Source organism: Callorhinus ursinus, unplaced genomic scaffold (genome assembly GCF_003265705.2).
Source record: "Callorhinus ursinus isolate GAN/ISIS: 27379988/994484 unplaced genomic scaffold, GSC_fseal_2.0 scaffold63, whole genome shotgun sequence".
NCBI classification, from domain to species: Eukaryota; Metazoa; Chordata; class Mammalia; order Carnivora; family Otariidae; genus Callorhinus; species Callorhinus ursinus.
In genome coordinates, this window is record NW_027397125.1 from 1,916,764 (window position 1) to 1,929,051 (window position 12,288).

The 12,288-nt window shown below is 38.2% G+C and overlaps 1 protein-coding gene across 1 annotated transcript in view; it reads left to right on the plus strand.

The window, feature by feature from the left end:
- ARHGAP21 (Rho GTPase activating protein 21) overlaps nucleotides 1-12,288 on the plus strand; it is a 131,025-nt gene that overhangs the window by 88,421 nt on the left and 30,316 nt on the right. Inside the window, 2 exon segments of the mRNA XM_073885627.1 lie at nucleotides 3,704-3,733; nucleotides 5,069-6,962. Coding sequence (XP_073741728.1) covers nucleotides 3,704-3,733; nucleotides 5,069-6,962 — 1,924 coding nt within the window.

The window sequence follows — 12,288 nt, forward strand, 5'->3', positions numbered from 1 at the left end:
AATAATAAATTTCTAATTACAGATGATAGTGATAAAATATTAAAAAACATGAAGTAAAATTAAGAATTATTCATTATGGTACTAAACTAGTGCTGGTAACAGTGCTCCTGTACTTGGCAGCTTCATTTGCTAAACCAACATATATTTTCTAGATTAACAATGTGAGTAGTATTACATTCATTTTTAGTCATTTTTGACAGTATTTTATAACAATATTTTAGACTCTGATATCTTAGACAGTTTCATGTTTTTAAGGTATTATTACAAAAGAAAAAACACTTTCTATTCCATTTTCAAAGAAACAGAATGGTTTCCTCACCCTTTCAAATGTTGGCTGTGCATGAATGAAATAGCCACCATCTTGGGGCACCTGGGTGGCTCAGGGGGTTAAGCGTCTGCCTTCGGCTTAGGTCATGATCTCAGGGTCCTGGAATTGAGTCCCATGTCAGGCTCCCTGCTCAGCGGGGAGTCTGCTTCTCCCTTTGCCCCTCTCCCCGCCTCCCTCATGCTCTCTCTCTCACTCTCTCTCTGTCTGAAGTAAATAAATAAATAAAATCTTTAAAAAAATTAGCCACCACCCATCAAGTCACCCAAAGAGCGATGCTGACTAAAGAAAACCCTTCCTCGAATGGGCTCACGATAGAAGTAGACATGGCCGTTCTTTTTAGTGGATGCATCACGATATTTTGTTAAGCAACTGGCTCAGTGGACTCAAACTTGAATTTTCAGTTGATGAGTTCTGAGAGCTGTAGAGATTGTTGGGTGTGTCTAGTGTTTGGCCAGGGCACTCTGCGCCTACTTCGTGCTGTTCTGTGTCAAACACAGCAAAGCTAAACAGCTTTTCTAGGATGACAGGGAAGAAGGCAGTGGCACCTGGACTTGACCCGAGGTGGGTCTGAGACTAAAGCCTGTACGTTGAACTAGACCACAGTCCTTTACTGCCATCGGGTGTAGATGAGGAGTTAAGTGCCTTAGCACAGTCACCCTGTTAGTCAGAGATGTTGTTCTAACTCATCTCTGGACTCTGAGTCCAGTGCTCTGCCACTCTGTGGATGTTATATAAATTGGAAAATGTAATTTGATCAAAGTTTTTCTTTAGATTTATTAGAATTACTTTCAAAATAATTATTTAATATGTTCCATAATCAGTATAATACTGTATTTAAAATTAGGTAGCCATTTGCCGAGTGTGCATGAAGGTGATCCTGCCTAGAGTAGGGAAGCAAGAGTAGGAATTCTGGAGGGCTCTTTCATATTTTGCGAGTTTGCATTTACTTTGTTCTTTTTCAAAATCGATTTTTAAATAATTATAAGAATAGTTGCATGCTTGATAGAAAAGTTACAAATAATTTAGAAAGCTATAAAGTAGGCATACCATCCCCTTTTCCCATACCCCTCTGTGTCATGTTTGGCATGTATTTTATTATACAGACAGACATGTAATTATTTTTTATTTTATCATAAGTAATGGTATTAAATTAATAGGTCAGCCTGTTAAAGGTGAAATGGTAGGGAGAAATTTCAATCTTACCAACTTAGTTATTCTGCAGGGTCTTTTTTGTGCGGTTTTTTGTTTGTTTTTACCCTTTATTAGACAATAATTATGTAATAATAACAGTATTATAGTAGTAATAGGCATGGTAATCGTGATTTTGATGCAACTCTACTAAAACTAAACTGGAAGATTTTTTTAGGATTAAGTTACTGTTAGATACTATACCTATAATCAAGATCCAGACTGTTAATGTTAAATTTTATTTAAATGCTCTTTACAATTTTAACTGCAAATGCAGAATTCTTTTTTTTTTTTTTTTTGTCTTTTAGAAAGAAAGTGTGTGAGCAGGAGGCGGGGGGACAGAGGGAGAGAGTGAATCTTAAGCAGGCTCCACAGCCAGCGGAGCCTCACCTGGGACCCCATCTCACCATTCTGAGATGATGACCTGAGCCGAAATCAAGAGTCAGACTTATTTTTTTTTTAAGATTTTATTTATTTTTAGAGAGAGCGAGCAAGAGCAGGGGGGAGGTACAGAGGGAGAGAGAGATTCTCAAGCAGACTCTGCACTGAGTGCAGAGCCCAACTCAGGGCTCGATCTCACGACTCCAGACGAAACCGAGTCGGTCTCCCAACCGACTACACCACCCAGGTGCCCTGAGAATGAGGAATTTTTAAATAATTAGATAAACAAGCTTTTTTAGTGTTCATGAACTGTGAGAATATGTAAGGAAATTCAGTAATGCTCTTGAATGAATTATGAATTCATGTTTTATTCATCTCAATTATATCTGCTTACGTTAGACAATAATACTGTCTGCATAGGATATTCTGTTTAGTCTGCTGTTAATGCATGGGCCATGTGTATGTGTGTATGTGAGCACCCACTGGGCATAACTTTACTCAGAAGTGGGGTCCCACGAATATAGGCTATTTAGTATTTAGAGCTGTTACATAGGGATCTTAGAGATGTTTGAAGTATGTCAGATATTTTTTCAAGTTTTTCATAGTTCCTGTCATAAATATACTTTTATTATCCCCAAATTTGAATAAAAGAGGTATCTCTAAATTATTAGTTCTAAAACAGTACTTCCCAGCAGAAATTTCTAGTTGTATTAAAATCCCTTCGGAAAAAAATGGGTTCTATGGCCGAATGAGCTTGTCATTTCCTTTTGAATCTTACAACTGACATGAATGTAGTAGAGGTTTTGAGAAGTCAAGAAGCCTGCCAATCAGTTCTTCGCTACATCATTGAGCATAGAGAATGCTCTCTTCCTCCTCCCTTTTGGGCGATGCTTAATAAAACTGCACAAACACACTGTGGGAAATGCTGTACCAGAGTGTTCACTCATCCAGACACAATTTTCCTGCTGTGGAAAAGTCTTGGTGTGAATACAATCAGCATCAAAAAGATAGTCTTGTTATGTCAGTGGCATGGAACCCAACATGTATATTTTGACTGACTGTATTCATGCCTTAAAAATATTATGGCATGCATGTTTTCTTTTGTCTACTCATTCAGCTTTTCCACTGCATTCTGGCTTATATTTTATAGTATTCAGTATAAGTTTTAAAGAATTCCTCTGGAAGTAGTATGTTTATGTCCATTCAGTCATCATTTTCTTAAGCCAGTAACACAGGACAAAAGGTACAGGAAAAGATCTTAATTTTTGAGTGAAACATAGTTAATCAAACAGTCATCCTTTCTCTCCAAATCATAGTGTAAAGACAGTTCCAGTCAGCTGACAGCTTGTGGTTGTGCTCTGATTTACAGGGGAAGGAGGAGGTTGTACTATTTTAAATGCATAATAGAGCATTCGGTTCGTCATCTGGAAGCAGAGATGGAAGAAGCTCAGGGGAAATGAGAGACATCAATGTTGCTCTTGTGGAAGGGAAGCTTTGGGGCACATCATCAGACAGCAGTGCAGAGTGAAGAAAATAGCCATTAGGAAAGCCTGTCACCAGATGTATTTTGCTTTCAGAAATGGCAGACACCCCAAATAAGAACCAGATAAAAGCCCGAGAAAAAGATGCTCAGAAGGATACTGAAGTTATTCTTTCTGCTCCACTGCCCTTTACTTCTCTTGGTACCTTCCAGAGAAATCAGTATAGATGTATTTTTAGCTTGCTGTTTCCAGCATCAATATGACAACATGATTCTGTCTTTATATCAGTAAGCAGCTTCTACTATGTTTTCCTATTTTCTGCTAGCTACAGTTTACAAAGGATGTCACAGCTCTGGTAAGAAATGCACAGAAGCCATTTCCTTGCTTTTTAAGTTTTGTTCTATAGAGATTTGTAATAAGCCAACCTATTAAAACTGTAAGTTTGCTTAGAGAAACCCCTCCATAGTGTGATGTTAATCTTACTAATTAGCAGACTGTGTTTGTGATATCTGATTTTCTTTATTTTTGGTTCTTACGTTTGGTTTCTTTTGAATCCTGTGCATAACTGGTGTTAAAACATAACATCTACCTGTATGTGGATTTTTTTTTTTTCTTAAGTATCTCCCCCTCTCTCTTTCCCTGGTATTTTGCTGTTATGTTGTGGCTGCACTTGAGCTTTGCAGGCTCTCTAATGCAAAGACAGGATATGATGATAGATGTGAATTAAGCTTGTTTTGATTAAGGGAGGATATGTAACATGATACCACACCTCACTGTCTCAGATGCTGACATTGTCCTCAGTTACTATCAATTAGTTCTGTTTTATTGCGTCTTTGTCTTTAATTTCAGTTATTTTGAAGTTTTGAAATACATTGCTAGTTTCATAAATAATGGACAAAAAAGAATTTGACCTGCATGCCTGCCTGTTAGTTATAGAGAAATGTCTCCTCCTCATAAGTAAAAGAGACCAAATAAATTTGTGCAATATAATTTTGCATTAGGTTAAAATAAAAAATAAAAATTATATACAGAAAGATGAATTACTTTTTTCATATTTTCATGCCTTTAATTTTCATGCTCAATTTAAGCATGCATGTTTTCTCTTATTTTTAAATATTAAAATATTTAGCATGGTTTAGGACTTAATTTATCAAAATGGCTTAGTTTTAAGGACTCAGTAATCATTAATTGATTAGACACTGCTCAATATGTCACATTTAATTTATGCCAGCAGTAGTGCTTGCAGTAAAAATGTATTTGGTTAAGATTTTTAATATCTTCACCTTCACTCTGGCAGAAGATCAAAATGTTCTTTTGCTGGGATTTATCAGGCAGCCATTTACCTGTCAAATGCTGAAAGATCATAAAACTTGAATGGGGAAGATTTTAGAAGCCACAAGGCTATCTCTAATTGGCTGGGGGAAAAACTGGTGTGTTTCAGTCCTTTGAGAAAACAAGCAGTTGCAATTTATTTCTGTTGCAAATTCTACAATGTATTTGATTTCTGAAAGACTAGCCCTTTTCTAAACTGTGGAGCATCCTTATGTTGTGTTTGCATGCTTGCTTTAGCGAATGTCGTTTAGGAATCAGGTAGGGCACAGTAAAAAAAAACAGCAGTCCATTGCAAGAATGGAAATTGTTGTTCTTCTTATGACTCTCAAATGACACTTTTTTTCTCCTTTCCACGTAGGCGTATTCTCAAGATGCCTACCTGAAAGGCAACGAAGCCTACAGTGGCAATGCCCGCAATATCCCTGAACCTCCACCAATTTGCTACCCCTGGCTGCCATCTGCCCCTTCAGCCATGGCACAGCCAGTTGAAATATCTCCTCCAGATTCATCATCGAGCAAACAGCAAACCAGTACCCCAGTCCTGACGCAACCTGGCAGGGCCTATAGAATGGAAATCCAAGTGCCTCCGTCACCAACAGATGTTGCAAAGTCCAACACGGCAGTGTGTGTTTGCAATGAAAGTGTAAGGACTGTCATTGTACCTTCTGAGAAGGTTGTAGATTTGTTAACTAATAGAAACAACCATACAGTTCCTTCACATAGAACCGAAGAGGTGAGGTATGGCATCAATGAGCAGACCTCTTTGAAAACAGTGTCAAGAACCACACCACCATCATCCTCGATTCCTGCTGCCCATCTAATTCATCAGACTGCAGGCTCCAGGTCATTGGAACCTTCGGGAATTTTACTTAAATCTGGCAATTACAGTGGACATTCGGAGGGAATCTCAAGCAGTAGACCGCAGGCTGTGGATTCGCCTTCTGTATCTGTTAATCACTATTCTCCGAATTCCCATCAGCACATAGACTGGAAAAACTATAAAACTTACAAAGAGTATATTGATAACAGACGATTGCACATAGGTTGTCGGACAATTCAAGAAAGACTAGATAGTTTAAGAGCAGCATCTCAGAGCACAACAGATTATAACCAGGTGGTACCAACCCGCACTACTTTGCAGGTACGACGTCGAAGCACCTCTCACGATCGAGTGCCCCAGTCTGTTCAGATCCGGCAGCGCAGTGTGTCCCAGGAGAGACTGGAGGATTCTGTGTTAACGAAGTATTGTCCACGAAGTGCATCTCAAGGAGCACTGACCTCTCCACCTGTTAGTTTTAGCAATCATAGGACTCGTTCCTGGGATTATATCGAGGGACAAGGTGAAACCTTAGAAAACGTCAGTTCTGAGAGTCAAATACCCGATTCAAATGGAGAACGAAAGCAGACCTACAAGTGGAGTGGATTTACTGAACAGGATGATAGACGAGGGATTTATGAAAGACCTAGGCAGCAAGAAATTCACAAGTCTTTTCGGGGTTCAAATTTTACCGTGGCTCCGAGCGTTAATTCTGATAATAGGCGAGTGCCCGGCAGAGGAGTGGGGTCTGTGTCTCAGTTTAAAAAAGTGCCACCAGAGCTAAAAACACTGCAGTCCAGCAGAAACTTTCCAACCACTTGTGGAATGTCACTGCCTCGAGGTGTTTCGCAAGACAGGTCACCTCTTGTGAAAGTCCGAAGTAATTCTCTGAAAGCGCCTTCTACACATGTCACAAAACCATCATTTAGCCAGAACTCATTTGTTTCTGTCAAAGACCAAAGACCAGTAAATCACTTGCATCAAAACAGCCTATTGAATCAGCAGACATGGCTAAGAACCGAAAGTGCCCCTGATCACCAGGTGGAGACTGGGAAACCCCCCACTTTATCTGGAGCTCCTGTCAAGCCTGGCCCTCAGACGACTGACAGCTCTGGCGCTTCGGATTTAGAATTATCCGTCACTCAGAGAAATCACGACTTAAATCTACGAGAGACTGAAATTCAGGAGTCAGATACTTTAGATAATAGAGAAACTGTCGTCCTAAGAGAAAAACCTCCATCCGGTCGCCAGACGCCACAGCCTTTAAGGCATCAGTCTTACATCTTGGCCGTAAATGACCAGGAGACCGGATCAGACACCACCTGCTGGCTGCCCAATGATGCGCGCCGAGAGGTCCATATAAAACGGATGGAGGAACGGAAGGCCTCGAGTACCAGTCCACCTGGGGATTCCTTGGCATCCATCCCCTTTATAGGTGAGCTCATGTGTCGTCAGTGGCTACTGTGTCAAATATGTTACAAATCTTTCCAGTAAGGTATTATTTTTAGTGGCAACAGGCACAAAAATTTTATACTGATTTTAAAACATTTGTCCTCAATTTCCTGAACTGGGCTAAATAAAGCCAGAGCCGTAAGCTTTTACCCTCAAAGATTATTTCAAGTGACAGTTTTCCTTTTTTATTTTAATGTTAGGTACTCAATGCCTTTCTTTTCTTTTCTTTTTTTTGGATGAAACAAATTTCCACTGTCTGGGGCCAAGGGACCCAGCAAACCAAATGGTACCTAGTTGATTATCCTTCTGAATCAAAAGCCAAATAGAACAGTTTTAATAATTAGTAATCGGCCTTTTATTTAAACAGTGCTTTTGACTTTATTATTTCTTGTTTCTTTGGGCTGAATGAATAGACCTCTTCATTGTCAAGTTTTACTTTGTCTTAGAGTAAATCTTGGGATAGAGTTGGAAAAATCACTCAAATTACAAGCTTGTGGCCCAGAACAGCTGGTATATTTCCTGAGGCCTGAGACTGCTCCCACACACCCCAGGTATATTCTCCACAACCGGCCAGTGTGGTGGTTTAAAAATGGGAATCAGATCATGCCGCTCCTCTGACCAGACCCTCTGTTTACTTAACCCGTTACCCAGAATAGAATCCCAAATCCTGCCGTGGCCTGCGGGGCCCTCCATGAACTATGCCCCCCCAACCCCGCTGCACCTCTCTGAGCCCATCCCCTGTCTTCCGTGTTTGTGCATCCCGTCTTCAGCCCATCTTCAGCCGCCCTGGCCTGCTTGCACCTGTGGAGCCTGCCAAGCATGCTTCGGGGCCCTGGTACTGGCAGTTCCCAGCCCTGGAACACATTCCACAGAGTCACAAGACTCTCCCTCGTGGCATTTGGGTCTGTGCTCAAATATTGCCTTATCAAGGCGGCCTTTCCTCACCAGCCTATCTACAGTAGGTACCCCACACACATGCATGGCACCTGACATTCTCTGTCCCTTTCAGCCACTTTATTTCTCTTCATATCACTTGTTTCCGCTCGACGTGTTTTATATTTTTTATTACACATTTCTCTGCAGAGCTAAAATATAAGTTGCACGAGAGCCAGGCTTTTAGATCTTTTGTCCACTTCGGTAACCTTAATACCTAGACCATTGCCTGGCATATAGAAGGCACTCAGTAAATATTGGTTGAAATGATAGGCTAATGATAATTTTTGAGATGATGGTTAAGTGTCCAGCAAAATCAAAAGTTCTCATCATAGTTACTCTGCAGCTCCAACACATAATCCGCTCACAGGATTATCGTATGTGTCCTTAGGTTTGCCTTTATTTAATAATGAGAAGTTTAAGCTGTAGAGGGGTTAAATAACTTCCCTAAAGTGACACAGTTAATAGACAGTAGAGACTGACACTTCGCCCGCTGATTCAGCCTCCTCCCGGAGCACAGCTCTGGAGGGCACCATGAATATAGATGCATTGTGAAGATCACCCCCTGGCGTTGTGGGATGCAGGGGCCTTCTTTTGAGGCCAAGGCCGTACTCATCCTCACCCTGTTACCCCATGAGTTCATGCAGAGTTCTCCATAATTTTATAGTCTAGTGTGCCTCTCTTTGAGCAACATTTCAAGGTTTTTCTTTCCTAGAGAAATTTTCTAAATCTACTGAGCTATTGGGCTGTCAGGCAACACTATCAGAGTCAGCTTTTGAGAAAGTTCTATGTAACTTACGTTTTTTATAAATATGATATATTCAAGTTGTAAACATTTGTGGGGAATCTCAACCTAAATTGTACTCATATTTATCTCCATACCCTTAAATCCAAGCTCAGAGAGTAGAACTTTGCCATAAATGGAATCTTATACATCATCTAGATATTTTATAGAAAGTAACTGAGGACTAATGATTGTTCTATGATTTTTTTAAACATAAAAGTCCCTACAACCTGTGACTGTATTTGATAAGCCTCTGAGATCTTGCCAGAATAATGGCATCATATTTTCTTCCTGCCTAATAAGAACAATATAATCAGATTATATTGGAGTAATAAAGTGCTAACTATATCTGTTAATATTTCTTCCTAGTTATCTGTCTATCCTTTGAATAGATCAATAAGTCAATCATTACTAAAGAGAGAACATTAGCTAAAGTATAAAATAAAAATGTATCTAATTCTGTATCCATATAGATTTAGAGAAATGACTAAACTATTTTGTTTATTCACTAAAAATGAAAATGCTCACTTCCTAGTTCTGATCAGATTCTACATTAAGTACTTCTCAGGACAATTTCGTATATACCTCCTAAAACCTTAATATATAGCATGTAATTACTGTGGTATGTCAGTTATACCATTACCAGTGGAATAGGGCAGGATAAAAACCTGAAATACAAACACAGAATTTTTTCACTCTGTTACCATATGTAAACATTGTCCATTGATGTAAGCATTCTTAAAAGTTTCTAGGCCCTCAGGTGGAATAATGCCATGCCTCCTGAGTTATTACAGCATTTTAATGGCTCTTAAAAAATTGTATGCCATTTGAAGTAAAGGCATTGGAAAGAATTTTCGTATACTTGCCTTTTTACTGTGAAATCTTTTAGCTCTTTGATTAACTAAAATACTTTAACCTTGAAGTCCAAAAAATACTTATTAGACACTGTGTTGTTGAATATGTGTAAACAACCAGTCAATAAAAGAACTTTAGATTTCATTAAGTATAAGTTCCATAATTTAATCAATATTGAAATCCTTTTATTATTGAGCTTCAAAGTGTTCTCTGACCCGTAGGTGTTTCTCTTTCCAGTCTATTTTTTAAATTTTATATATATATATATGAAATTTAATTATATATATATATAACATATATATATAAAAGTGGGATAGACATCAGCATTGAAATGGAGTAAAAGAGACTATTTGCAGTGTTTCCCGGTGTATTTTCTAGGAACATTAATTCCATTTGATTAAGGAGAAAAAAAATCAGTGATCAAGTAAATTGAGAAATGCTGGGTTTAAATAAATAAGTTTTGTTTGTCTTTACCATGGGACTCTTAGAATCATTAACATGCTACTAGATATTTTGTAGGTTTATTTTCTTTTTCTTTTTTTAATTTAAATTTTTTAAAAAATTTTATTATGTTATGTTAATCCCCATACATTACATCATTAGTTTTTGATGTAGTGTTCCATGATTCATTGTTTGCATTCAGTACGTGCCCTCTTTAATACCCATCACCAGGCTAACCCATCTCCCCACCCCCCCTCCTGTCTAGAACCCTCAGTTTGTTTCTCGGAGTCTATAGTCTCTCATGGTTCATCTCCCCCTCGGATTTCCCCCCCCCTTCATTTTTCCCTTCCTACTATCTTTTTTTTTTTTTTTAACATATAATGTATTATTTGTTTCAGAGGTACGGGTCTGTGATTCATCAGTCTTACACAATTCACAGCACTCACCATAGCACATACCCTCCCCAGTGTCTATCACCCAGCCACCCCATCCCTCCCACCCCCCACCACTCCAGCAACCCTCAGTTTGTTTCCTGAGGTTAAGAATTCCTCATATCAGTGAGATCATATGATACACGTCTTTCTCTGATTGACTTCTCAGAAGTATTTAACCATGAATCCTTTTCTTAAGAGGCTCTCTGTTTAATATATCATAAAACACACTTCAGAGAATATACTTTATGCTATCACATGGAACATTTAAATTAAAGGGAAAGAAATTAAGGTTGCTTTTGTATTATCACATTCCAGAATCTTATATTCCGTGATTTTAATAATTATTTTTTTGTCATTTGGAAACATTCTAGATTAATGCAGAAAAAAAAAAGAATTAAGTGCCTTGGCTTTATTCCCAAAACACCAGAGAATGGAGCCAATTCATTTGTTTAGTTATTTATAATACAGAGCAAATGGTATGTCTTACAGAAAGAAAATTTTCCAGCATTTTGTTACACATTTAATGTCTAATACTGCTTTTGGTTCACAAAGATTTAGAGAAATGAAGAAAATAAACCATTTTATTTGTTTTTAAATTAGGAGTATCAGTCATTGACAGTATTTTGTTTATCCCCCACGGGCAGTTTATAAAGCATCATAGTAAGTACTGAAAATAAATTTTTACTTCTTTTACGTGTAAACACAAAACACAAAATGAGTAATGAGTTCATAAGTAATTTGACATTTAGTAGCAGGATTTAAGATGTGTTCTACAATCTGAACTTCCTCCATTTCTTTTACTATTAAAATTATTAATATAAAGAAACTATAGCTGTATCACCCATGCTCAGATTTCATTTCAAATTCATTTTCCTCCATTTTTCTTGCCATATTTCTAATACTCCTCCTTGTTCTCACCCCAAAGTTGGCCCATATGCATGTACTTAGTCTTAGCCTATGTAAAATTGAATTAGATTGGTACAGTCTTATTGGTCCTGCCATTTTAAACCAACTTAGAGGTTTTAAAGCTTGTGAGATATATACCTAGATTACAGTGTCTGAAATTTACCCAACAGCAATGGGAGTGGGTGACGGTCCCCTTATTCCCAGCTTCTTCCTCTGGAGGCTCTAGTCTCCTAATGCCAGCCGTGATATTATAGGCGGTGCACTGAGTACCCGGCCCCTCTTTTATACTAATATGTACTGAGTCTTTCTACAAAGCAACTGATCTATAAAGACAAAAATTACGCTCATCATCTTACAGTCTTTTTCATATACCAGCATTCCCACAAGATGTGACTCCATTGGCACTTAAACTTCAAGATTTTTGCTTCTGTTGAGTAATGATGTGGAGTTCATTTTTAAATATAACAACAACGACAAAATCCCCAAACTTTTGTAGTATTTTATAACCTAACAAGTGTTTCATGTACCAATCCTCATAACAGCCTGGTAGGGAATTTAGGTCAGGAGTAAATAACCCACTTTATGGATAAGGAAAGTTAAGTCGTTTGCTCAGGGTCTCTCAGCAGGTAACTGACAGAGTTGATTATCTGCTGGCTCCGAATCTCATATTCTTTGGACAGTGCCCCCAAAATGTGCTAAAGTTCAAATCCTGGCCAAATAATTCTACATTCTTCTTAACTCAGACTTTCCAAGATTGAATTAGCATCTTTTCAATAAATAAATGTTTGTGTTCCAAGTTGGTTCACAGTACTGTTCATCATGGAATAATTTTAGATGCCCATTTACCTTCTTTTGGTAGTAGCATTAGCTTTTAGCCTAAAGTATTTCAAATTTATCTACAGCACACCTTGTAGAATACTGATTAATTTAGGGGAAAAAATTTAACTTAGCACTGT